The following is a 25432-nucleotide window of genomic DNA, read 5'->3' on the forward strand; positions in this document are numbered from 1 at the left end:
GAGAACCACATACCAGCTGAGCTCAGCTTCGAAAAAAAATCCAGGGTCCCAGTTAACTCAAGAAGCATCATGAAGTATGTAGAGAAGGAGGGTCAGCAGTGAGGAGCTTATGATGATTCACGATGTGATGAAAAGAATAGTTCTTACTCTTTAGGAATGTTGTGTGGATTAATTGGGATAATGTACATAAAGTGTTCAGAACAGTGCTTGGCACATAGTAAATGTTCAGTAGCAGTTGTGGTAGGAGTTATTGTTTATTCTTATTATAGTTAGTATTACAGATTATTAATTAACAATCGAATATTATTAATAATCTGTACTGTTAATATATTTACTCTGGTTACAAGTCTGGGCACAAGGAATAGGTATTTACAAATGATTGATTTGTTGGTATTGAGAGTATATTGGAGCAGGCACATACACAGAGATTAATATCTGAAGGTTAGTGTGAAAGGAAGATACAGCACCTTTGAGTTAATACTGGTTCTGTGGAAGACTATTCTTTTTTTTTTTTTAATAAATTTATTTATTTATTTTGGGGTGTGTTGGGTCTTTGTTTCTGTGCGAGGGCTTTCTCCAGTTGTGGCAAGCGGGGGCCACTCTTCATCGCAGTGCGCGGGCCTCTCACTATCGCAGCCTCTCTTGTTGCGGAGCACAGGCTCCAGATGCGCAGGCTCAGTAGTTGTCGCTCACAGGCCCAGTTGCTCCGCGGCATGTGGGATCTTCTCAGACCAGGGCTCGAACCGTGTCCCCTGCATTGGCAGGCAGACTCTCAACCGCTGCGCCACCAGGGAAACCCGGAAGACTATTCTTGACTCTATGCAAGTACAGTATTGCCTCACTGCTTCAGGAACATGGCTGTTGTATGAAGAGGGGCTTCTGTGGTGGGTTGTCATGGAATCACAGAGCCAGAAGAAATCTTAGAAACCATTTTAGGTTTTCTGTTTGTTTGGTTTTAATTAAAGCATAATTAACATACAACAGAATGCATGGATCTTAAGTGTTTGGCTTGATGAGCTTTTGATGATTGTATGTACCCTAAACCAGACAGAGAACCTTCCATCACCCCCGTGAGTTCCCTCACATCCCCTTCCAATCAATTCCTCCCCTCCCCCCAGCAGCCACTTTTGTGAGACCACGTTAAGAGATGAGGAAAAAGGAGGCCCCAGATACTGAGTTGCTTGCCTCAGGTCACAGCTAGCCAGTCTGAGAACAGACTCTGAAGCCTAGGTTTCCTGATCCCCACGTTAGGAACACACGTGTGGCTTCCCAGATGCCATTTCCATTTTTATTGGGAGCCTTAATGGTCTCACATAGCTTGATTATAGCTAGATTGCCTTAAAGTCCTGCATATTCTCCCAGGCTTTGATTATGAAAAATGGTGCTGATTCACACAACCGGAATGACCTTCATTACCCTGGCTAGTGCCATTCCTGTCCAGAGAGAATTTAACTCACCTTTTCATTTGAGCGAAGTGGCTTTTTTGGGTGTACCTTTGGCTACCCCAAACTATTCTCTAACCTTTGGTTGAATTGATGCACCAGCACGGTACTTGTCATTAGGTGGACAGTTGCAGCCTTTTCAGTTAGATGTTTACCAATAGGCAGCTATACTCACTCTCTGTAAGGCAAGGTTATCAATCCAGGGACTTTGGCTAGCGTTCAGTGTCAATAAAGATATTCTTCCTGTCACTTTATCCTGGCAGAAGTTTTTATGGGTCTCCACCCATTTCTCTTACCCTAAACTGTGGTGAAAGGTCATCAGTGCTGGAAGCTGTGTTCTATGTCCCAGGCTGGTGGAGAGCAAGGCTTATCTCCATAGCTGTGTGGATCTCCTTGGGCAGTGCTGGCCTTGGACGGGTGAAAGGCACTTCAGAAACATGGAGAGAAATTATTGTTGCAGTCTGCCCTTATTGGGATGTGCCAGAATTTTCAGGTTTTTCAGTATTCAGTATGAATCTAATAAGCACCTATGGTTAGAATTATAATTTGTAAATTTAAATTAGAGAGGCTTTCCATTCTGTTTGAATAAAGGATGTGTTAACCGGTGGAAAAATAGAGTTTCCTTTGATGTTGGTTTCTTTGGGTAGATAAGTTCTCTTGAGGCCTCTGAGTCAGGTTCTAGGAATTCTTTTTCAGCTCCACCTTTGACAGAATAACTGGCAGTGGTCAGATGGTATGGGCTGGGCTCTGGTCTGTTTCCTTAAAAGGTTGATTCAGTTAAATTTGTATTGAAAGTGGATTGGGGGAAATACTGTATCAAAGTGCCTCTGTATTCCTTAACAGCACAACTTGTGATAGCCTTTGTAAAGAACAGCTAGGTTACTTTTCAGTAAAATGGATTGTATTCTTTTGAAAAGCTTTGTCATTTGGTTCGCATGATACATCACTGAGTCTGTATCTTTTTTTTTTTTTTTTTTTTTTTTTATGCGGGCCTCTCACTGTTGTGGCCTCTCCCTTTGCGGAGCACAGGCTCTGGACGCTCAGGCTCAGCGGCCATGGCTACGGGCCCAGCCGCTCCGCAGCATGTGGGATCTTCCCGGACCGGGGCACGAACCCGTGTCCCCTGCATCGGCAGGCGGACTCTCAACAACTGCACCACCAGGGAAGCCCGAGTCTGTATCTTTTATTGTAGAACATTTCAGAGTGAGATCTTTAACTTGGTTGCACTGTCCCTTCCTTTCTGAGTTGCAAATTGTCCCTGAATTGGAGAAGATTTTCCCCGTAGTGACATTTGAAAGGCACGTTTCTGAGGGCAGGAAATTGCTTTTTATTTTGGTGGGGGGTTGTTTTGTTATTTTGAATCTTGGAGGTCCCCCCTATTTATTCTAAAAGAAGATTTTACTACTTTTACTTAGCTTAGATTGAAAATAGTCGATTCAGCACATTGATAAGTATTTTGACCTGTCATTTTTCACCACTGTGCAGAAACAGACAAGCCAGGAACCAAAATGAACTGCTTTGCTTATAAGCCCATCAGAGCCACTGTCTCCCAGAAGTTGTCTGTGTCTGTGAGAGTTCCTCATCTCCATGGCAAGGGGAATAAACCTGATTTACCAATAAAACGCATCTACTTATTTCATGTTGTTCCCAGGTATGTTGGTGTTTGTGGTCACATGGAATACCCCTGCCGCTTCCAGAATGCTTCTGCCACCACCCAGGAGATAATTCCTCATCGGGTCTTCGCTCCAGTGTGCCTGAAGGGTGCCTGCCAAGAGACCCTTCTGCCGCTGATCCCTCCTTGCCTCTCAGCAGCACACTCTGTCCTGGGAACACACCCGTTCTCCAGGCTGGATGTACTCATTGTTCCTGCCAACTTTCCGAGTCTGGGGATGGCCAGGTACGTCGTTCTGTTGTGGCTCTGGGGAAGTTTTTTGACTACTTCTTGCTTTCCCTGAGCTCTGTCAGAGCAATCGTTTGATTAGGTTGGAAGGGCCATCTCACTGCCGCCTTGAGGGACGGCGTGTGTATACTCCACCACGCATGAGCCTTTGGGTGTCATGGGCTCAATTCAGTTGCCTTGAGAGTAAACACTCACATTGTTGCTGGGATTGAGAACACGCTGTGCCCCCAGAGCGGTGTATGTTGGATTGTGGCTAATCAGGGGCTAGTTAGCTCAGGTGGTGAGAGCATGATGCTAACGAGCCCAACGGTCATAGCTCTGGACAGAGTAACACAACTTGGTTCTAGAGCACAGGCTGCTCGCGTAATCCCGACCAGCTGTCTCATGCATTCTCACCACTGGTCACAAGGGCAACGACTTGAGAGCCCCTGTGTCAGAGAGACTGTGGATGAATCAGTATAAATCTATCACGGCTGCTAGAAAAACAGCACAAAGCAGATGGCTCACTAGGGAAGGTTGGGGGGGGGGTCACTTGTCTTGCTACTATTTTTTAATATAATAAATGTATTATTCTTACTGTCATCCTAGTTTAGTTCCTATGGAAAATCAAGACCTGAAAGTTGAACCTTTTCCTATATGTAATTTATGCCTAAAATTCATTCATTAATGCTGTTGTTCATTCAGTAATAGGTAACTGCGTTTCACTCAGTGTTTTACTTGGTTATGTACTCAGGATTTTCTTGGTTCTATTTCTGTTTGAAAATCTTAATCATTAACAGTGAATATGCTCGACTAAGGATGGGAAAAATAAGCTCATCAAAACATGTGACTTTAAGTTTTTCCCTATTAGTCAAGGAAATTCCTGCTGCCAATTAATTTCTATGCTTTTGAACAGCTGTCATTCGTGGTGTTTTCCCTGAAAGCTGCACACATTCTTAGTGAAACCCATGAGTAGATAAGAACTGACCAGAACATTTGCTTTTGATCTTTACTATATACGTATACTTTTTAAAAGCTGGCTGGTAGTTTTAATCCTTGAGGAGGTCTGAGAAGGTCATTTAGACAGACGTGTATCCTATATTCATGAAGATAATGGGAATGTAAAAACTAGGATCATTATATATATTTGGTTATGTGCCTCATGTAATTGTCTTGGCTGTCTATATATAGAATTTGTCTTAACAAGGGGTCTTCTTTGGTCCCTTTGAAGAGACTGCTGGACTTAATTTGAGTGGAATTACTGGCAAAGGAAGGGTCGTTTGTTAAATGTGTCTGATTTGTACACCGTTTTGAGGGACCGTGTTTATTTGGGAGTTTTTAGCACTTTATGAGAGTTGCAGTTTTTCAGGGCATGTTTGCTAACAGTTCCATGTTCTGACCTGAGGGAACCAGAGGCATAGTATTTTTCATACAGAGAAACTTATTTATTTTCTATAGCTCCTTTCTGGTATCAGTCTGCCAAAACCAGAATTTGTTGACCTGTAGGCCAATCTATAAAGCTTTTCTTTTTAAGTTTGTGTGCCCAAGCTGTGTGTTTGCTTCTTTTTGAGATATTTAAATTGATTTAAACATGCCTAAATCTGTTTTTTTAACGTAGTAAGCCTAAGTACCCTACGGCCAAATGGTACTTGGGCACAAATGTCAAAAACTGTGATGGTGATAATAACTTAGCAGGAACAAGACTGCTTTTATGCTTAAAAACAGGAGAACCGTACATTTAAAAATTTGTGGTTGGTTGTCAAATACCATTTTTTTCCCTTCTTTTTAGACTGTAGAAATAGTCTGCCCTGGTCTAGATGTTTTCCTGGGCTTAGTTACCTCTCCCTGTATTTGAACAGTGGAGGGGGGATTGTGGTATCTTCCACTGCCAGTTGGGGGTACGGAGGCACTGTTTTTCCTAACTCTGACCTAAATTGATTCCACTTGCTTGGCTTGACTCTCTCGGGATCCCCACACCTTGAGCCACATGCAACTGAGTGAGGTTTATGACTCAGCTGGCTCCTGGGGCCCTGTTGCCTTATTTATGGTCAAATCTTTGCTTGGGGCTCTATAAAGCAAACTGAAACAAAAATGACAGTCTTGTAGGTCAATTCTGTACCCTAAAGAGGAGTAGAGAAACCCCAAGTCTAGTAGGAGCCACTCAAGAAGACGTCTAAGAGAAAAACAAATACCGTGTGCTAACACATATATATGGAATCTTAAAAAAAAAAAAAAATGGTACTGATGAACCTAGTGGCAGGGCAGGAATAAAGATGTAGACATAGAGAATGGACTTGAGGACATGGGATGGGAGGGGAAAGCTGGGACGAAGTGAGAGTAGCATCGACATATGTACACTACCGAATGCAAAATAGTTAGCTATTGGGAAGCAGCAGCATAGCACAGGGATATCAGCTCTGTGCTTTGTGATGACCTAGAGGGGTGGGATAGGGAGGGTGGGAGGGAGGCTCAAGAGGGAGGGGATATGGGGACATGTGTATGCATATGGCTGATTCACTTTGGTGTACAACAGAAACTAACACAGTATTGTGAAGCAGTTATACTCCAATAAAGATCTATTAAAAAAAAAAAGACATCTACTCTGAAATTTGCCATTGTCCTATTAGTTGTAATGCACTGGAGATCAAAGGATTCCTTGGTAAATTAAATGCTTCTTTCCTGAGTCCACATTTTATAAACATGTATGTAAGATCATAAATTCCATACCTCTGGATTTCTTTAGTGACTAGGTCTTAATCATAATGAATAACATTTTACATAAACTTAGTATTCTTTTTTAGTAGATGACATTAAGCAGTCCCACATGAACTAAAATGGGTGAATTGTTAATAAAAGTTTTAAAAACTTTGGGGATAATATCCATAATGATTTCACTGTATTTTACATATTACATATCATAGTTCACATGAATAACCTTAAAACTCTCCGCTCTGAGTCTGTTTTTGAGCCTGATTCTGATATTTCAGTAAAGCAAGAAAAAAACATTTGTACAATTTGAATGTATGATAATGACAAATCAATTTATAACAAAGTAAATAATAAAACAACAACTGTTTAGAATTTGGAGTGTTTTTTCACTCCAAATAGCAGTAAGTAGAACATTTATCAATACTGCACTTCATGATTTTTGTCACCTTTTAATATACTAGGAACTGTTACTTATCAACCCCTCCAGGGGAGAGATACTTTCATTCTATTCTGATTTTAAGAAAAATGACTAGTTTGCCTCTAAGGCACTATTCACAGTTGCATTCCCATCCTTTTCTCATTTTGTAAATGTGGGCTTTCTGTTTTTGTTTCATGTTACGTTTGCCTTCTATAAAGGCTGAATCTGCCATATGAGGAGCTGTGGAGTGTACATTTCTTGGATTGAGTAACATGTTATCTAAACAAAGATAAGAATGCATTTTAAATGAGTCTCTAATGTATAGAACAACTCTCTTCATGTTGGTGTAATTAGCATTCTGTCATTTTCATTGTGTCCTCTTATTTTCTCAAATGTCTCAGCCAGGCATTGACTAGTAAGCCTAATTTCCCAGGTATTGCGAAATTCATGAAAGGAGTTCGTCATCCTCCTTACACCCTTTGTTATAATAATAATAATGTTAATGGAATAATATCCTGGAATCAGATTTATGACAGTTGTCTCAAAATTAACACCTCAGTCTTACCTCTGTGTATGTTTGTAATAAGTGCTTTGCTCCACCATTTGTCTTTCAGCGGTTCACAATTACATGTCACGGGGTGTAATTAGGTTGGCAGAACTACCTTGCTGACATCGAAATACGTTCTTGTTTTTTTTCCTCCTCTACTTGAATTGGAAGAATCTTCTGCAGATCATTTCAGAGTGGTTTTATGTATAGAGCATTGAATAAAAAAGCCATGTCCTCTATGGCCGTGCTTCCCCCCTCTACCATTCACGTGTGGTTTCACCCCAGTCCTTCTTGGAAAACTGGGGACAAAAAAAAAAAAAGGTAGCAGTGTGGTTGAGGATAGGTGACCAATTCTGCTTTGATCTTTTTCCCTCTGGTTCTGTACCAGATTGTCTCGTTCATCAGTTCATTTGTTTGTTTATTTATTCATTTATTCATTCTTAAAGTTCTATTAAGCGCATACCGTGTGCCAGGTAGGATTTAAGATGCTGAGTCTACAAGGGTGAACAAGGTTGATGAAATCTCTGTCATTACGGAACTTACATTCCAGTCAGGGGAGAAGATAGTATACATGAAAACAAACAACCGAGATGTGTGCTATGAAGAAAATATAGCCACATTAAGTGACAGAGTAACTGGGGACCAGTAGCATCGTTAGGGTGAAGAGGCAAGGCTTCTTTAAAGAGTGACTTTTGCAGTGAGACTGAAGAACAGGAAGGAGCCAGTCTTGTGGTAATCTGGTGGGAAAGCAACTCAGGCTGAGGGAAGTTCAAGTCCAAAGGCCCCAAGGGAACCGTTGTAATGGGCTGGAGGGGCAGAAAGAAGGCCAGCATGACTAGAGGGCAATGAGCTTTTAGAATGGCTTTCCTTAGACTCATTTTGGGCACCAGGAAATGCCATGGTCCTGCAGGGCTTGGGTCACCTGAGCCACCCGTACACCCGTTTGAGGAAAGTGAGGGAGAGCCACTAAGAAAGGGCAGAGGTCGAGCAGAGATTGATGGTTCCACGCAGTCCTGTGTATATGGAGAGAGTAGTCAGAGAGGTCAGATCGTTTCTCGGCTTTCTGGGGACCAGTGGTGCCACAGCATCTTGTGACTGACTGACTGGAGCCTGACTTGGCTTAGCATCTACTGTGCTTGAGCAGAATTCTCCACTGAGGGGGCATCAGAGCACTTGGTACCAGACTGGCAACTCTCCCCAGTGGCTGCTGGTTGATTCCTTGCAAGTTTTTTTTTTTAACACAACAGGTCACAAGGAGGGAGGCATTATTTATATGTTTGCTCAGCCTAATTTTTAAGGTTTTTAAAGACTGAGCAAAAATAGGACTGATGGATAAAGAACATAGAGAAATAATTATCAATTACTGAAACATCTTCAGTGCACTTCACAGTGGAGCAAAACTATAAAGCTCCCAATTACACATGACTTGTTCTTAAAAGATTGGATTGTGCAATAAAAGGCTTCTGAATGCTTGTAAGAGTTGCTGACTGTTGCATGCCCAATTTTCTTAAGTGCCTCAATTTGCAAATAAGCGGTGTGCGCATACATGCCCAAGAATGAATGTAACGAGCTCTCCTTCCACCTCCTCCTCCTGGGGTTAGACAGGGTATTGCCCCGTTTATTCTTATCTCCCAGCCAGTGTGTAATAGAATAAGCAAAACATAACCGTGCTGGTACAAAGGGCCTGTTGTTTTCAGCCTTCTAATTGTGCTCCTTTCTGTTGGGGAAGGAAGCGGTCGTAAATTTTTGTCATTATCTTAAGTAGCAAGGTTTCACAGTTTTGGGAATTTTTCTTTACTTGTTCTTTGTTAGCTTCTACTTGAAGTTTTGGCTCCCCTAAACCAAAAACTGCTATACATTTCGACAACCCTCTTGTAAATGTCAGGGGCTGTGACCCCTTGATTTCAAGGCAGGATGCAACCATAGGGATTCTTTCCTTGGGGAAACTGATTTTGAGCCAGAAATTAGTGTACCTTTCGGTTCACCAAGGTTGCCAGCCCCTCTGCTCTCTCTGGTGTGCTGTGGATTTTGGGGTCTATGTGTGGGTTTAAGTTCTTTGTTATTGTGGCTGTTTGTTTCCCAGACTTTAATAAATTCTTCTTTGCGCATGGATTGTTTTAAAAAGTATTTTGAAGGAGCACTTCTTTCCCTGTTTTCCTCTATAACTCTTTTCTGTTTTTACAAACAGGGGGTGTGAATGATAGAAAGCAGCTCATCCCTTCTTTTTTTCCTGTAAAATTTTAATCCTTTGTTTACTGGCACCCCTGCCATTGCTGGAGCAATGAGCAAATAGGATACGTTGTGAGTAGCAAGGTCCACAGGTCCACACGAGGGGCCTCAGGCCCCTCGTGATGCTTGGCCCCCTCGAGGCCCCCTCGTGGGCCTCAGATGCTTCCCCTTTGTTGCTTTCTTTGTGTTTATTTCTCCACTCTGTTTTCTATTTTTCTTCTTAAGAAAACTACCTGACTTTATTTTCCTCCTATCTTGTAGAGAAGGGCTTTCCCCCTCTAATGTGCTCTGGTTCTTTCATTTTTCTCTCTTGAAATAGAAACAGGTATTCATAAGGCGATGTTCTTCTGGGACTCTGGAAGCCCTTGACTGTGATTATTTGGTTAGTTTTGACAATATCAGTCTGTAGTGATTGAGACAGGAGTGAAGAGGTGTGCGTATGCTACATTCTTTACAGCGCAGGTACAGGAGAATATATGATGTCCCCAGGTCACTTAGAGCTGGGAAGTCAGAGACAAAAGTAAAAGGGCCTCATCCTGGGATGGCTGTCAGAGCCTGGGGTTCAGACTTAGGCAAGACTTATCTGTAACCCTCTCTGGGGTATATATATTTGCTTCAAGGTCCCCCTGTAGAATCATAGTGTCATGGAGTCTAGTTGAAGATCAGTGTTCACTATGGGCTCGCTTTGAGGCAACCATAGAATCTGGGTACCGGGCAAATTCCTGGATCACATGAGTATGTTGGGGCCAGATTCTCTGTATAGAGGAACAGCAGGCAGAGTGAACTCACAGCTTTTGGCTTAGCCAGAATCTTCTTCTTGCCATCAAACAGCTGCGCTGCTTGTCAGATCCCGAAGTAGCATTTTATCACCATTTTACTACGATTCCTCACCCTCTGAGAGATTACGCTTAAGTGTTTTGTCTTCTTTGAACTGTTCTCCACACACATAGACTGAACAGTCCTACCTTCAGAGGACACTGCTGGGGCCATTCTTCAAGAGAAGTTGTCAGGCCTTTGAAAGGCCTTCCTGAAGCAATCATCCATCTACCTACATTTGTAATCTTCTCTCTCTATTGACGTCATCATAGGCCCCTAATCTTTTCCAGCCCTCGAGCCTGAGATGGCCAGTTGGCCCTACTTTTCCATCTTTCCATTGCAAAGAAAAGCCTTGTATTTTTTTCTCCTCTCAGTTATTTCTCTACAGAAGCACCATTATTGAATAGAACATACATTCCTTGGGTGAAAAAGTACCATGGAATTGAATGTGCAAAGTTGTCTGAGTTGGAATATTACCAATCTTGTGCGTTCTCACTCCTTGAAGCACTTCACAGAGTGAGCGAATGCTCCTGGCTTCTGGACTGTGTTGTGTGTGCATGTGGCCATGGAGCGGTGTTATGTATTTCTCTTAGGGCTAGACTCCTTTTAGGGAAAACACCAACTCCGGAAACAAGCAAGGCACAATCTATGAATAGCTCTGCTCAAGGGAACATTGCCTCTGTTGTATGATAGCCATTGTGCATCTGGAACCCACCACCGTCTGAGCCCCAGAAGCCTGTTTGCATAAAGTGGGTAAGAGATTGCCTTGTCACTTTACCCACCCCTAGAATGTAATTGGAAGAGTATCCCAACTACTTTTCTTAAAAAGAAGCATTAACTTTAAAAGGCCAAAGATGTGAGGAAAGAAAGCCTTTAATATCCTTATTATCCTGATTTAATATCCTGTCATATATGTGCCTCTCAAAGACAGGGCCATAATATGCAGGATTCCCCCAAATCTTATGCCCAGGGATCCCCCTTTACCATGCTCATTTTCCTCTATAACTCTTTTCTGTTTTTACAAACAGGTGGGTGTGAATCCTAGAAAGCAGCTCGTACCTTCTTTTTTTCCTGTAAAATTTTAATCCTTTGTTGTGGCTGCTGGGCCGTTGTGGTCTCAAGAAAACCACCTCCTCAAAACACACTTTAGGGAGTGATTCTTGGGGAAGAAATATCTTGGAGCCCATTGCATAGCTGGCTGCGGAATCCAGCTTTCATGCTGTCGGTAGCAGTTGCGGACCTGCCGTGTGTCAGGCACTGCTCAAAGGCCTTGCTTTACAGCAGTGAAGAAGATGGGGTCACCATTTAGTGCAGGAGGTCCCACACTTTTCTGACTATATATCAATTTTTGAACAATCACCCCTTCCACATATTTATATTTATTTATTAGTTGTATACATTTAGTACGGTGTTAATATATTAGGTATATTATAAAATACACACAAAAATGGAAACTTAAAAGTTTCCATAAGAAGAAAACAATTATGAAAGGAAGTTCTAACATTTCTCCCTGCACATCATTGGGTTGGCTAGTGCCCTAGGGTCTCTGCAGCTACCTGGGTCCCACCACGGAGACTCTGATTCAGTGGGTTTGAGGTGCCGTCTTGGCATCTGGTATGTTAACACTTCTGCCCAGGTGATTCTGCTGCAGGTGTTATTTTGTGGGGACTGTGAGGGCGTCTCTGGACAGGGAAGTGTCTCTTGGGTAGTTTTCACAGACTACACCCTGCTGTCTTCTCTCAGGAGAGCATGTTAGACTGAGGAAAGAGGATGATGGGGAAGCTCCTTGGTGATGCTGTCTGCTTGTCTGTTATTCATAAGGAATGTGTTCCCCAGGAGCTGGGCCCAGTGACAGGCCAGAATCCCTGGCAAGTCACTGGGCCTCCCTGGCCCAGTTTTCTTCTCTGGTAAAGTAAGAGGCTGATTTAGAATCGCCTGCAGAGTGTCTTAGAGCCTTAACATTCTTTGATTTGATTAGGTTTGAGTTTTATTTTGAACCCGAGTGGGGGTGACTCAGTTTCATTCAGTGATTTACCACAGGTATATTTTCTTTTTTTTTTTTCTTGCGGTACGCGGGCCTCTCACTGTTGTGGCCTCTCCCGTTGTGGAGCACAGGCTCTGGACGCGCAGGCTCAGCGGCCATGGCTCACGGGCTCAGCCGCTCTGTGTCATGCAGCATGCGGGATGCGGGATCCTCCCAGACCGGGGCACGAACCCGCGTCCCCTGCATCGGCAGGCGGACTCTCAACCACTGCGCCACCAGGGAAGCCCTATTTTCTTTTTGATGTAAGGGCTAGTTACATCACAAGCCTGCGATTTCCTTGTACTTGGGCACCTGGGCAGCAGTAGGCATTTAACTGTTAGGCCTGCAAGCAGGAGGTTCAGAAGGGGCCTCTCTTACCCCTACTCAATTGCAAAATAAACAGATCTCAAGGTCAGGGGCCCCTTCCTTTCATAATAGCCCCCTCTGCTCTGTGCACCATCAATGCAAAACAGCATTTCCAAATACTACATCAGGAGTATGCTGCGTGGAAAAAGGCCTTCTTCCTTCAGCCTGGCAAATTACCACTCAGACCCCCTCCCCACATCTCCTCAAAGTTAGCAGCTAATTTGTCAGTCCCCCTTGCCCCCCGCCCCACTTGTTTTTAGCCTCCAGATATCTCCATTTGCAAGCCAATAAGTTGCACGTACATATGTTTGAACAGTTGTCAGGCTTCTCTGCTGCTCAAACTGTGCTTTGGTTTAAAACAAACAACAGCAGACAACCCCGGGTGGGGGATGGATGAAGACATTTCAGTTTAACCTGCAGGTGGTGTTGTTTTGACCTTGACAGTCAGCTTTAAACGACCTGTCAAGCACCTTTGTGTGCTTCTGGGCACACCCACCTGGAAGATATTATATCCCCTACGCTTTATGTGCCCCAGCAGGCAGGCACCAGGCCCCTGGATTTTGTTTTCATCGATGGAGGGTTAATGCATGCATGGCAGGACTTTACTGAGAGGGGCCCAGCTACAATGCTGTTTTCATTTAATTCTGATTTCTCTTCTCCCTTGGCCTAACCCTCCCCGCCCCTAGGCTCTCCCCGCTACCCCCTCCAGTCTCCCTCCACCCCCAGTCAGCCTTCCCTGCTCTTTCACCCCCTCTGCTTGGCTTCAAACCATTTCTTCCTGTCTTTGATATCTCCTAGCAGAGCTGCAAGCAATCAGGAGATTATGGACCCCAGAGCTCAGCAAGGCACAATGCCTGGTAGGGGGCTCAGACCCCGGTCCCCAGGCCACCACAGGAAATGGGACCCAGAAAATCTGCCAGCCTCCAGACCCTCCACCCTGGCCCCTGTGCCTATTCTGGTAACCAGATCCCCGGGGTTGGGGGGTGAGGTACTTCCTCAGCTTAAGTGGTGTCTCGGGGAACAGACCTCTTCGGGAATAATTCTGACCTTTCCTATGTGGTCCAGGGTCATCTCTGTTTGAATTTTGTCCTTTTAAACTTTGAGCTTTTCTCCTGCCTTCTGAGACCATACAAGCTGGTGTCCGGGAGCTGGGGTGAGGAGAGTGAATGGACAGATGAAGGAAACCCCTTGGATTCAGCCTCATGCCTACAAATGCTTGGATAGTTTCAAGTTATTTGAGGATACAGATGATGGCTCTTTATTCCAGGAACCCCTCTTCTTTGACTTCCATGTGTAAGGCCCAAAGTTGTTGAAGGTAATCTGTACTATATTTCTAAAGGTAGAGGTGAGAGAGAGGGTGCTTGTTCTCAAGAACAAATGAATGTCCATCTTATTATTCTGTAATACTCCCTCCATCATCTGAAGGGAAATAGGCCCAGATCTAGATATTTACCTTTCTGACGTTGCCACCACCAACCATGTGTTCTTGCATTCAGTGGGCTCCCAGAGGTGCCTGGAGGAGAGAGTCTCTGCGGGGCCTCTAGACACCTCCCTGAGATCTGACTGAGGATCTGAGAGTAAGATCAGTGCTAGTCAACGCATCCCCCTCAGCTCTCAGGAACCCTCCCAAGCCATGGCTGGACATCACACTATCTCCCTCCAGGGGATGCAAGCCACTTACTCTTCATAACCCCTGCCCTAGGGGCACCTCTGTGTAGGGATCTTATTATTTAACTTTCGGCACAAGTCCTTCCCTGGGATTTCCTGGTTGGAATGAAGAGTAGAGGAGGCTGCGAAGTGTGTGGTGTGAGGGCAACTGGACTATGTTTCCAATCACCAGGGGGACCTGGTCTCAGAGAATGTAAGAGAAGCAGAAATATGGGTGAGAAATGGCATTCACTTGTGTGCCCCTGCCCTTTTTTTCGGCCCAAGCTAGTTGAGCTGTGTTTCTGACATTTACAACCCAGGGCCCTGACTAATTTACAAGGGCTACTTCTTTTTTGCCTGTACAAACAAAAGCATCATTAGTCTTTAGGATTAAAAAAGGAAGTCAGTGGCTTTGAGCAACTCTGGATCCTTTCCCCTCCAGCCTTCATTCTTCAATGGTGATACCGCCTGACTCTTTATAGGTTGTAGAGTGTCTCCATATACATATATGTTTGTGAGGATCAAATGAGAGAATACACACACACACACACACACACACACCATATATAACATATATATACATTCTCCCATTTGATCCTCCCAAACAAGCCCTCAGCCTGCTTCCATGGCCCGGCTGTCACAGGCTCCCCACGGCTTCCCTCAAGACCAGCCCTGTTGTGGCAGCTCTGCCCAGTGTGTCTGAGATCTGGAATCCCTGTTACTGAGTAAGGCCTCTCTGCTTAGCCCCTCCCGTGATTCTCCTGCTTTCTGCTCAGCCCAGAAGTTTATCTTGTGGCGTGATGAGTCCCAGCAGGTGCTGACAGCTGGGATCAGGGCCTAGGCTTCTGTGACTCTCAGCCTCTGAGGCATAGGGCAAGTGGAGCCTAATGGTGGTTGTGGGCCTGAGCTGAGCGGTAGAAACCTGCAGGCCCACGCCTGGCTTGTGAGCTAAGGAAGGGTGAGCCCCAGGCAACCAAGTGCACCTACTCTCTTCTCATTTCATTTATTTCTCCTCGGTTAGCCTGTAGAACTGCCGTGATGTTACTTCACGCTTCTTCAGAGCCCGTGCTCGTCCGTCCGACCCTCGGGACACCACGTGAGACGGTGGAAAGAGAGTCCTGATTTTGCAGTCAGAAGACCAGGTGGCAATGCAACTGTGCTGTTGAGTGCTGTGAAACCTAGCCCAGTTCCTCGTTTGTGAAAGCACTACTCACCTCCAGAACTCTTGGCACATTAGATAAGATCATGTGTAAAACGTCCTCGGCATGGGTCCCTTTGTTTCAGTAGGCTTGGAGAAATTTGGTAGTTTTCTGGGTCAGAAAACACCTATGATTCATTGCTTATGACTGTGAATCACAAACTTTAAGGTCCCTACCAACCCAGAATGTCCAAGATTCTCTGAAACAATAGCTGCAGCGAGAAGAAAAAAATAGGTGTGATAAGTAACCATGGTAGCATGAAGACATGAACGGTTTGTTTCAAAGAGTTATTGAGTCCAGATTACTTAGATTGTGCAAATGGAATTTCTTAATTCACTGAGGAAGCATTTTAGAGTAGCACCTATATTCTTGTCAGGTCTTCCTTTAGGGATGTAGCTTGAACTTTAGTAGTTTAAACGTACGTATTAACTTTTCTTCCCCTCAAAAGAAAGTTGAAGAGGGCAGCAGAATAAAACCACTGGGCATTTCTGGTTTAGGTCGAATGCATTTCTTAGTTCCTTTTCCGTATCTAATAACAAATTAAAAGAAATCCTGATCTTCCTGGGATTTGGGATCCCACCTGGACTCGACTGAACTGTCCAAGCTCCTCTGGGGCTTTGGGTCCACCAGTTGGACAGTGACCTCTTTTCCCCTCACTTTTGGGTCAGAGATTGAGCCCTGTCCACTCCTGAAGCAGCTGTCTCTGATCTGTCTCTGGTCTGCTCTTGGTATCAGAGGCATTATCTGACCTGTGCTTGAAAGGACTACATGATGGAAACCTCCGAAAGAACCCAGTGTTGCCACATCTGCTGCTTCCAAATGGAGCGAGAGAGGCTCAGAGTCAGAAACAAGGCCAGGATGGAGGGGGCAAGCAGCAGCAGGGTGGGGTGACTCTCACTGCTCTCCTTTGAATACCAGTCCCACTCTACAGCCTTTGCAAGGTCCCTCTCCCAGAAGCACACACAGCATTTTGTAAACAGTACTGCCTATGTTGGTTGAGATAACCCTGTAGCCCAGAATGGCTCAAGACGCTTTTGCAAAGGAATCAATCTTAAAAGGCATTTGAATAGTAAGTTCTTTAGTAAAATTGTTTTCTACTTCTGTTCCCCACCTCTGTTTCCATCTACCCCATTCCTCTCATTCCTTGTATACTTTTAGTAGCTTTTTGTATAACCTTCTGTGTCCAGTTAAAAAACAAAATTCAACTGAGTAAATTTGAAGATCCCAATAAATTGGGTTTATTCAGTGATTCATGAATCGGACAGCAAGCAGAAATGTGCTCTGGGAGGCTGTACAAAATGGAAGATTTTTAAAGGCAGAAAGTGGGTGAACAAGGAAGTCAAAAACAAAAGAAAGGGTTGTTTCAGGCAAAGTCACCTTCCTTTGGAGGAAAGGTGCATCTGTCATGCAGATTACCTCACTGATTTTGATTAGGAAATTCCAGACTGATTGGTTGAAAATCCTGCTCCTGGGAGAGGCTGAAACTGCAGTTGTGCTGGGTATTAGGTTTTGGTTTGCTGACTGTGGGGCTTAAGCACGAGTGACTTCATTTTGGACTGGTGGTTTCTTTTTTTAAGGAGTCTCTTCATGCAGATGCAATAATAAATAGCCAATAAAACTATACAGATTATTATCCCTGCTCCTTTTTCTTATACAAAGGAGGGCAGAGCACACACCCTGCTTATACTGTGCTTTTATCGCTTCGCATTATATCCTGGATTTCTTTCTATTATTAGGCCTTAGAGAGTTTTCTCATTCTGTTTTTATTTAGCTGCATGGTATTCTATTCTATGGATGTTCTCAGTTCATTTTTCCAGATTAGGGATCTTTGACTATTTTACTGTTGTAAACAATGCTGCATGGAGCTCTTGGTGCATTTTAGAGTCGATAAATTGCACAAAGATTCCGTTATTCTGCTGATGTACCTGCCATCTTGTGGGAAGTAGGGATGTGCCTGCATCTGATTTATCCCCCACCAGTGCTATAACTGTAGGTGGAAACACATGATATTTCTGTTCTGGGAAATTTCCAACGCAATGGAATATCAGCACTTTTGTGTGGCTCACTAAGACTTGGAGGAAACTTCCATGCAGTAAAGTAGGGATGGAAGTAAGATTAATAAACCTAAAGTATCATTGTGAAGCTCTTGCTTATATAGGCCCAAGTCCTCATCTAATAAACCAAGTGGAAGCCATGATGATCCCCTTTTCACTAGTTTTGTAATCACCTTGTTCTTCAGATTTCATTAATTTGATCAACCGTAAAATTGTGTTCATTCTATTCTCAGTAACTTTGGAAGTTTAAAGAACCTTTTTTTTTAAAAATGAACCCATCTATTTGCTATTTTTAAATAGCATTAAGAAGTACCATTTATTTTTCTGGTAAAGAGAACTGGATATTATTTACACAATTTGAGCTGTCGGTTATATTTATTTGGGTTGCGCCCTGGTGTTGAATGAGCAGTACTAGCTGGTGTAGGGACCTGTAGCTGGGCTTCTAAGAGCAGAGCGTTTACTCCAGAGGTAGGCCAGCAAGAGGCTGCACTCAGCTCACACCAAAAGGCCAGCAACCAGTCTTATAAAATAATGCCTTTGTGTAGGTTTCAAGTCAGAAAATTTGAAGGAGGAAAAGGGAAAATAGTCTTTAACCACAGTGAGAAGAAAATGAAGAAGAAAGCTAATGCTATCTTTTTTTTAAATAGGAGGATGTTGAGGAGACAGATTTTTAATGGTTTTAATCTTCAGACTTAGGCAGAAGGCCAAGCATGATCTGAACACAGAAAACATAGAATGAAATGCCAGAAAGGGAAGTGGAAAGTAGTGAGTTACGGAAACAACCAAATGTGTCCGAATTTCCAGGCTCTTCAAGGAATAGGTTGAATTGTGGCAGTGTTGCTGAAACATTTTTTAAAGCTCAGTTGAATATCCATATGCCACATAATTCTAGAGCATATCACTCAAAACTCAATTTTAAATAGTTGGCAGGGCCTAGCCTGCTACTCCATTATGGTTTCATGTTGGCCAGAATAATCTAATTTTTTTCCGTAACATCAATGGGAGGAAAGCAATGGACATGATTTATTTCAGCCTTAATAAGGCATGACATGAAAGAACAAATTTGGAAAATGTTTTACCACCATGGCAATATTTTTTTTTTAAATCTCTAAAGGGCAACCACTTTAGTGGATACAAAATTAATATAAGCTATAGGCCTTTGCACTATATGTAAACACACACCACAAGCATTCAGCCTATTGACCTCCCTGGTAGTTATTTCCTATAGACACACACACAGAATATAGTGATCCCCGCACTGGCTTGGCAGGACAGTCATCACTTAGGGGGAACAGACAAAGAGAACTGTTACAGAAGGGCTCAGAGGCTCAGAGAGCGCAGTAGTTGGAGCTGCTGGTCATTTGTGTCACCTCCGCCACCTGGCAGGACCCTGGACCCCTTTAGGGATGTGGTGATCTTGTTAGAAGCTAAAGCAGGAACCAGAGGCTCATTTTTCTTAGATTTTGAAATGGATGCCTCATCTGATGGGAAATAGACTTGTGCTTGTCTGGTCTCTAAGGCCAAGGGAAATGACACTTCATAAAATGAAAATTGTGAGGAAGTTCTTTCTTATAGCTAACCCTTGCTCCTCTTGCTGCAATAGCATATCTTCCCTCGCAGCCTAACTCCAGCAGCAGAAGAGCTGGTCACGCCGTTCTGAATAAGGGGTGCTTTATTGCTTATTTGCTTTGCTACTTAACCTTCCGCCTTTTGCTTTTCTAGGCTAGATAGTCCCAACAGTTTTGAGTTCCTTTTTATGGTTTCTCGTTTCCTTTTCTTTAATCATTTCAGTGGCTTTCTTCTGGATCACTTTCTAGTTCTCATCATTACTCAGAAGTTGAAAAGTCCAAAACCAGGCACGGGAAGCTGCAAAGGTGTCTCCACAGTGAAAATGGGATCCATTTATGGAGCTCTTAACTCTAGGCCCAGCATTGTGCCGAGGACATTGCGTGCGTTATCCTGTTTAAGCCTCACAGCCTCTACAGGGTAGAGGCTGTTATTACTGGCATTTTGTAGATGAAGAAACTGAGAAAAGAGTAGTTCTCTGTCTTTCCCATCACCCAAGTGACAGCCGAAATTCAACCCCAGTCTCTGACTGTGGAGCCTGCAGTCTAAACCACTTCTCCCTGGTGCCATGATTTCATTCACCAATCCCAGAATCTTATATTTAACTCTAACAACTTCGCTGAGCAGCTGACTTGCTTTCCATTGATATCATTACAGCTCCCTTTCACTACTTTATTAACAACACGATCAGTCATTCCTTACTTCAGACTGGTGGGCATGCGTTCCTGGAAATTCATTTTATTTAACCACTTTTCCAAGTCCTTTGATTCTCTCTGCATTCTAATTCAGCCCTTCAACAGGCTGTTAACTCCTCTAAGCTTGATTCCCTGGAGGATCTAATGAGGTCTCTTAACTGGTGCGCCCCTTGGGGAGTCTTGGGTGTCCAGTGCCCTCCCTGATGTCATTCCCCACACTTACCCTGGCCCTCCCCTGGTTTCCATAGCAGACTGAATGGAAAGAGGTGTAGAGTGAGCAACAATGTTGGCTGTCCAGTGGCAGTGAATTTTTAAGTACTATCTATTTGGAGGATCCACCAGAATTTCACAATAACTTCAGAACTAGGAAATCCAACTAGGATTTTGTTTCAAGGCCAGGGCTACTGTATACTCATTGCTCTTACTGAGAATGCGGGGCGCTGCCGAGATGCCAGTTTGTGGAAGTCATGTCTTCGGAATGAAAAAACACTGTCTATGAAAAATATTCACCTGACGCTGAATTGTGTCACAACCAGCATACCACACAGTACCGGGCATGTAGATGACATTCAGTTACTATTTATAAAGTGAGGGAAAGAAGGCATATAGGAGTAGCAGTGGTGATGAAAGCAATTTTACTTTCTGCCAAAGCTGGTGTGATTTCCCCAGTGTATGGACATCAGTTTCAACAGGGGAGAGTAAGACAGGAATCACCATTACAGTAATACTTGAAATTAAAATTAAAGTAAAAAGTATCTCTCATAACACATTTTTTTAGGAGTAACAACAAACAACAACAAAATCAATGTTCCAGAATCTCCTCAAGCCCCTAAAAAGAGGATCTCAAGAGTCTCTGGTCTTTGGCATTTCTTTCCATCTCCCCTTTTCTGGTTTCTTTCCCAAAGATGTTAAAATCAGCCAAGGATGGTCTCCTGCGAATCCCTTGCAATTATACTCATCATTACAAGTGTAGCTTGCTGTCTACTCTATTTCAGGACTCAGAGGCACTTGGAAACACTGCTGGGAATAGTTCCTAACTTACAGGTGGAAACAGAAAATAAACAATTTCTACCTCTACGATTATGCTCTTCCAATCAATTGTCAAACTCAGCTCAAAACAAGATCTTGAGTACAGAATATTTTTTCTGGTTGCTGCGTAGCTCAGTTAATCTGTAAACCACGGGAGTGTTATTGAGTGCATTTGCAGAAGGGTGGAACCAGGAGCTCGAGACCCAGCAAGAAAATGGTTCCTTATTTACAGTACGAGGGAATGAAACCCCTGAGGCTTGAATTCCACATCTCCTCCAGGGAATTATGGGTGCATTCCTTTACCTTGATGGAGGAAAAGAATTAAATAGAGAAAACAACCATTTTTTTACATCTCTTTTTCCTCTTTCAATTTTGCTCTCCAGTTTTTATAATACCGTTCTCAAGTCTTGAAAATACAACTGCTTCCCTTTTGGTAAGCTATTTTTTTTTTTTCCCTTTTCCATTTGGCAACAGCATTTTCCTGTGTTTTCAATGGCACCAAAATTAACATGGCTGTTTTTATTTAACAGGAATAACTTCAAGTTTTATATTACACGCCCAGCCAAAGAATCTTTGATTTTGCCCTGGTGTTTCCCAAGATGTTAGCATGGCTTTGAAAACAGGGCTGTTTAACTGCTGTTGCAAAGAGAGCAGGGGAAGCATGGCAGATCGGGGAGGGAGGAGTGAGAGAATGGGGGAGATGAGGGAAACTGGCCTCCCCCAAATCACTATTTTTAAAGTTCGCTTGCCTACTGAATAGCTCAATTTACAAATCCTACTGGACACCGTTTGACCTTCTCCACTTTTCTTTCCTGTTGAAAGCGTGATGGATGCGTTGGTGGGAGACAAACCATTTGTTCTATAGTTTTTTCCATGTGCGTGCTTCCTTATGAACACCAGACCCTCTACTCCCCTCGATAGGGGATACCCACATTGTCAAAGCCATCCTGCGGGAGGTATCCAAGCCCAGATTTCTTAGGAGATGGGATCTCAGATCCCAATGAGAAACACTCCAGGAAACACACATCTTTATTTGTTAAACAAATAGTCTTATGTGAACCTTGGCCAGGACACTCACTTATTTTAAATAAATGAAGTAAACATTAATGTGCAGGGGATAGTCTTCTTATGTAGACTGTAACTTTGAAGCCCAGTTTTAAGGTTTTAAGTTGGAACACGCAGTGCTCTTCTTTCCTTGGCTTGGGTTCTAGAGAATGTTGTTTCCTCATTTAGTAATTGGAGAGTTAATGGGCTTCTTTGTGATGCTACTATAGAAGAGAGACTGTATTTTATTTGATTCTGGGACTGTAATTAAAGTGGCGCCCATCGGCATGGTTGAAGTTAAGATTGCTTCAGCTTTTCCAATATAAACTCATATTCAGGGCTTTATAACCAGCTATAAAAATTTGCTTCTCGCTACAGACCTGGCATATTCAGTGTCAGCCTAGGAATAACCTTTATTTTTTTTAAAAAAAGTCTTTTTAAAAAGATAATTAAAAATTCAGTTTAGCTGTTTATTACTGTTAAGTTACAAGGATGTAAGGAAATAAAAATAGCTTCCTTTTATTTTTTTGTTTAAGCAGAAACTTGTGACCTATTTTTTAAATGTGGACAGAGTTGTTACATATTTTTTATGTCTTCAAAGAAAAAAACAGCAAAATCTCTGTGAAAGATATTTTAAAAAGGTATCGTTTCAGTTTTCCTTACGGTGACAAGCAGGGCGTTCTTGTTCTCCCAAGACATGAGCCTCCCATAGGACTACTGGCAAAGCTGTTTTGTCAGTGGGCTCCAAGTTCGTTGTTACAAAACTCCTGGCCAGCCTCTTCCTGGCAGATGGAAATATGGCCAGCCCTTCCGGTTATGAGGCCATGGCTACTCACTTATTCCACTCAACCCTAACCTTCTGGGCTCTGTATGTTGGGACACAGTGAATAGCCCAGGTACAAAGCCAGGTTAGAGACCCACTTGGGGGCCTGGGGAGCCTTCTCTCAGTCCTTGCTCTGCGTCCCACAAGGATGGGGAAGGGGAGGAAGGAGTGTGCCTCTCCAGGAGTCTCTTTTCAATTTAGAGGTATTTGTTGTAGCAAGTGGCTTTAGGTGCGGCCATTTTTGTACATGCTGAGAGATGGATGTGGCACAGTTTTTCCAGGTGATTCAAAAGTTCTCTAAATAGAACCACCTTTAAGTCATCATGCTAAGCAGGTTTACTTTTAACCATTCTTTTTCTAGCAACCGGGGCCTTGACTGGTGCCATGTGATGATAGTGATGGTAGTGGTGGTTGTGATGGGGGCAGAAGAAAAGGTAGTATTGGTCATGGTGATGGTGCTGATAATGTTACTAGCGGAGGTGGTGATGGCCATGGCAGTAGTCAATGGCAATAGCAGCAGTGGCAATGGGGGAAGTAACAGTGGTGATGGGTAGAGATGGTGGTGGTGGCAGCACTGGGGGCTACAGACTTCTGCCTACAGAAGCCATTCTTCATCTTTGCAGATGCATTGGCTTAGGGAATCTGCTTGTTGTCCCTTTGCTACACACAGTATGCCCAGTGGAGCTAACAACTGGCTTTTGGTAGATCTTGCCTTCCACTGAATAGTGAGGTTTGTTTGTGGGTGAGATGGGTACATGCCCTTTTTCAGAGGCAGGTCTCCATTTTAGAGTCAGAGAACAGCCTATCTTCTTTTTTTTTTTTTTTTTTGCGGTACGCGGGCCTCTCACTGTTGTGGCCTCTCCTGTTGCGGAGCACAGGCTCCGGACGCGCAGGCTCAGCGGCCATGGCTCACGGGCCTAGCCGCTCCGTGGCATGTGGGATCTTCCCAGACTGGGGCACGAACCCATGTCCCCTGCATCGGCAGGCAGACTCTCAATCACTGCGCCACCAGGGAAGCCCCAGCCTATCTTCTTTTATGGTTTCCAGTTTAGGATCAAGGAACATGGTGACCTGAAGCTCTGGAACCAGAGCCATTAGTAGAGAGTGGGACGTATCTAGTAATTCTACCAAAATTGGATTGCTACTGTGTCCCAGGAACCATGCCCTGTGTTTTACCTACATGATTATCTATAAATCCTTTCAACAACTCTGTAAAGTAGGCTTTTATTATTTTGGTTTTACAGGTTTAGGAAAGTGAGGCTTGGCTCATAGGTAGCAAAATTAGGATTTGAAAACCATGGTCTATGTGACCCCAAACGCTTTACTTCTTCCTGCATTGCAGCCACCAGAGAACTATTTCAGCCCTCATAGAGCATTCTAGAATGTCTGTTGTCTTTACTTAGGGAAGGGTATGAGAAGAAATTCATAAGAGAACATTCTGTATTTGGTTTTCTTCTCTAACTTAGCATGAGGGCAAAGAATGCCTTTTCTTCCTACATATTTCCTTACACTCATAGTGTACTCAAATGACCCTTTTAAAATTCATATGGGAACTGTTTGGAGGCTCTTCCCGCATGTTTTCAGGACTGGATCTGTGGTGTGATCTTTTCCTGACCTGGCTGGTCTTTGGCCAAATAGGACATTGAGCAAGCCAGAAACCAGGCCCCAACAGAAAAAAGCAAATAGAGATAAATATTTATCGTCATCCCAGTGGGATCCCTAGGTTTTCAGGATCAAAGGCCTACTTTGTGTGTATCTGTTCGTGAGCCTTGGATAAGTATACAGAAGCAGGCGACTGGCAGCGTAGTGAAGGCCCTGTGGTACCCAGGGTCTTTAACCCTCAAACTAATTCCCTAGTGACACTGGGGGGAAAAAAGCAAAACAAAAAACAGAATCCAATTTATAAAAATAAAAATTTAAATTGCATTCCCTAGGCACAGAATAAGAAAAAGATGGAGAAACAGAGTAGGAACAAAAAGAAAAGATAAAAGATGAGAAGGGAAAAAGAAAGGACCAGAGACAGATAGCAAGAAAAAGAGGGATGAAGAGCAGCAGTTCTAGAGTTGGTGCAGGGAAATATTTCTATAGGAAGCATGGTGGCAGATGCTATAATAGATGTTTATTCTTCCTATTCTGTGAGTTGTCTTCTCAATTTCTTTTCTTTCTTTTTAAATATTTTATTTATTTGGCTGTGCCAGGTCTTAGCTGTGGCACACAGCATCTTCATTGCCCCGTGTGGGATCTTCATTGTGTCATGCAGGAACTTTCTTTTTAGTTGTGGCATGCAGGATCTTTAGTTGTGGCATGTGGGGTCTTTAGTTGCAGCATGTGGGATCTTTAGTTGTGGCATGCGAACTCTTAGTTGTGGCATGTGGGATCTAGTTACTTAACCAGGGATCGAACCCTGGCCCCCTGCATTGGGAGTGTGGAGTCTTAGCCATTGGACCACCAGGGAAGTCCCTGTCTTCTCAATTTCTTGATAGTGTCCTTCGAAGCACAAAAGTTTTTATTTTCAATAAAGTGCAGTTTATCTATTTTTTCCTTTGGTTGCTTGTGCTTCTGGTGTCATATCTAAGAATCCATTGCCTGATCCAAGGTCATGTGTTCTTCTAAGAATTTTATAGTTTTAGCTCTTTCATTTAGGTCTTTAATCTATTTTGAGTTGATTTTTGTTTATGGTATGAGAACTTCATCCTTTTGCTTGAGGATATCTACTTGTCCCAGGTTTTCATTCCTTAATTCAACAAATATGTATGACATACACATTGTGTGCCAGGCATTGTATTGGATGCCAGGGATAGAACTGTCAACAAAATAGTGGTATCAGAGTGGTTTCAGAACCTGGGGACAAAAAAAGCAATTCAAGAAATTTGGGAGGTAAGGTAGACTTTTAGAGGATCTATCTAGACTTTTGAGCAGAGTTTTTTAAAAAAATATAATACAAGG

The 25432-nt window shown here is 43.2% G+C and overlaps 1 protein-coding gene across 1 annotated transcript in view; it reads left to right on the plus strand.

The window, feature by feature from the left end:
* Window positions 1-25432, plus strand: part of AOPEP (aminopeptidase O (putative)) — a 359663-nt gene that overhangs the window by 91790 nt on the left and 242441 nt on the right. The window contains exon 5 of the mRNA XM_060155372.1: window positions 3094-3339. Within this exon, the coding sequence (XP_060011355.1) occupies window positions 3094-3339 (246 nt within the window). The remainder of the gene's footprint in view (window positions 1-3093; window positions 3340-25432) is intronic.

Source organism: Lagenorhynchus albirostris, chromosome 7 (assembly GCF_949774975.1).
Source record: "Lagenorhynchus albirostris chromosome 7, mLagAlb1.1, whole genome shotgun sequence".
NCBI lineage: Eukaryota > Metazoa > Chordata > Mammalia > Artiodactyla > Delphinidae > Lagenorhynchus > Lagenorhynchus albirostris.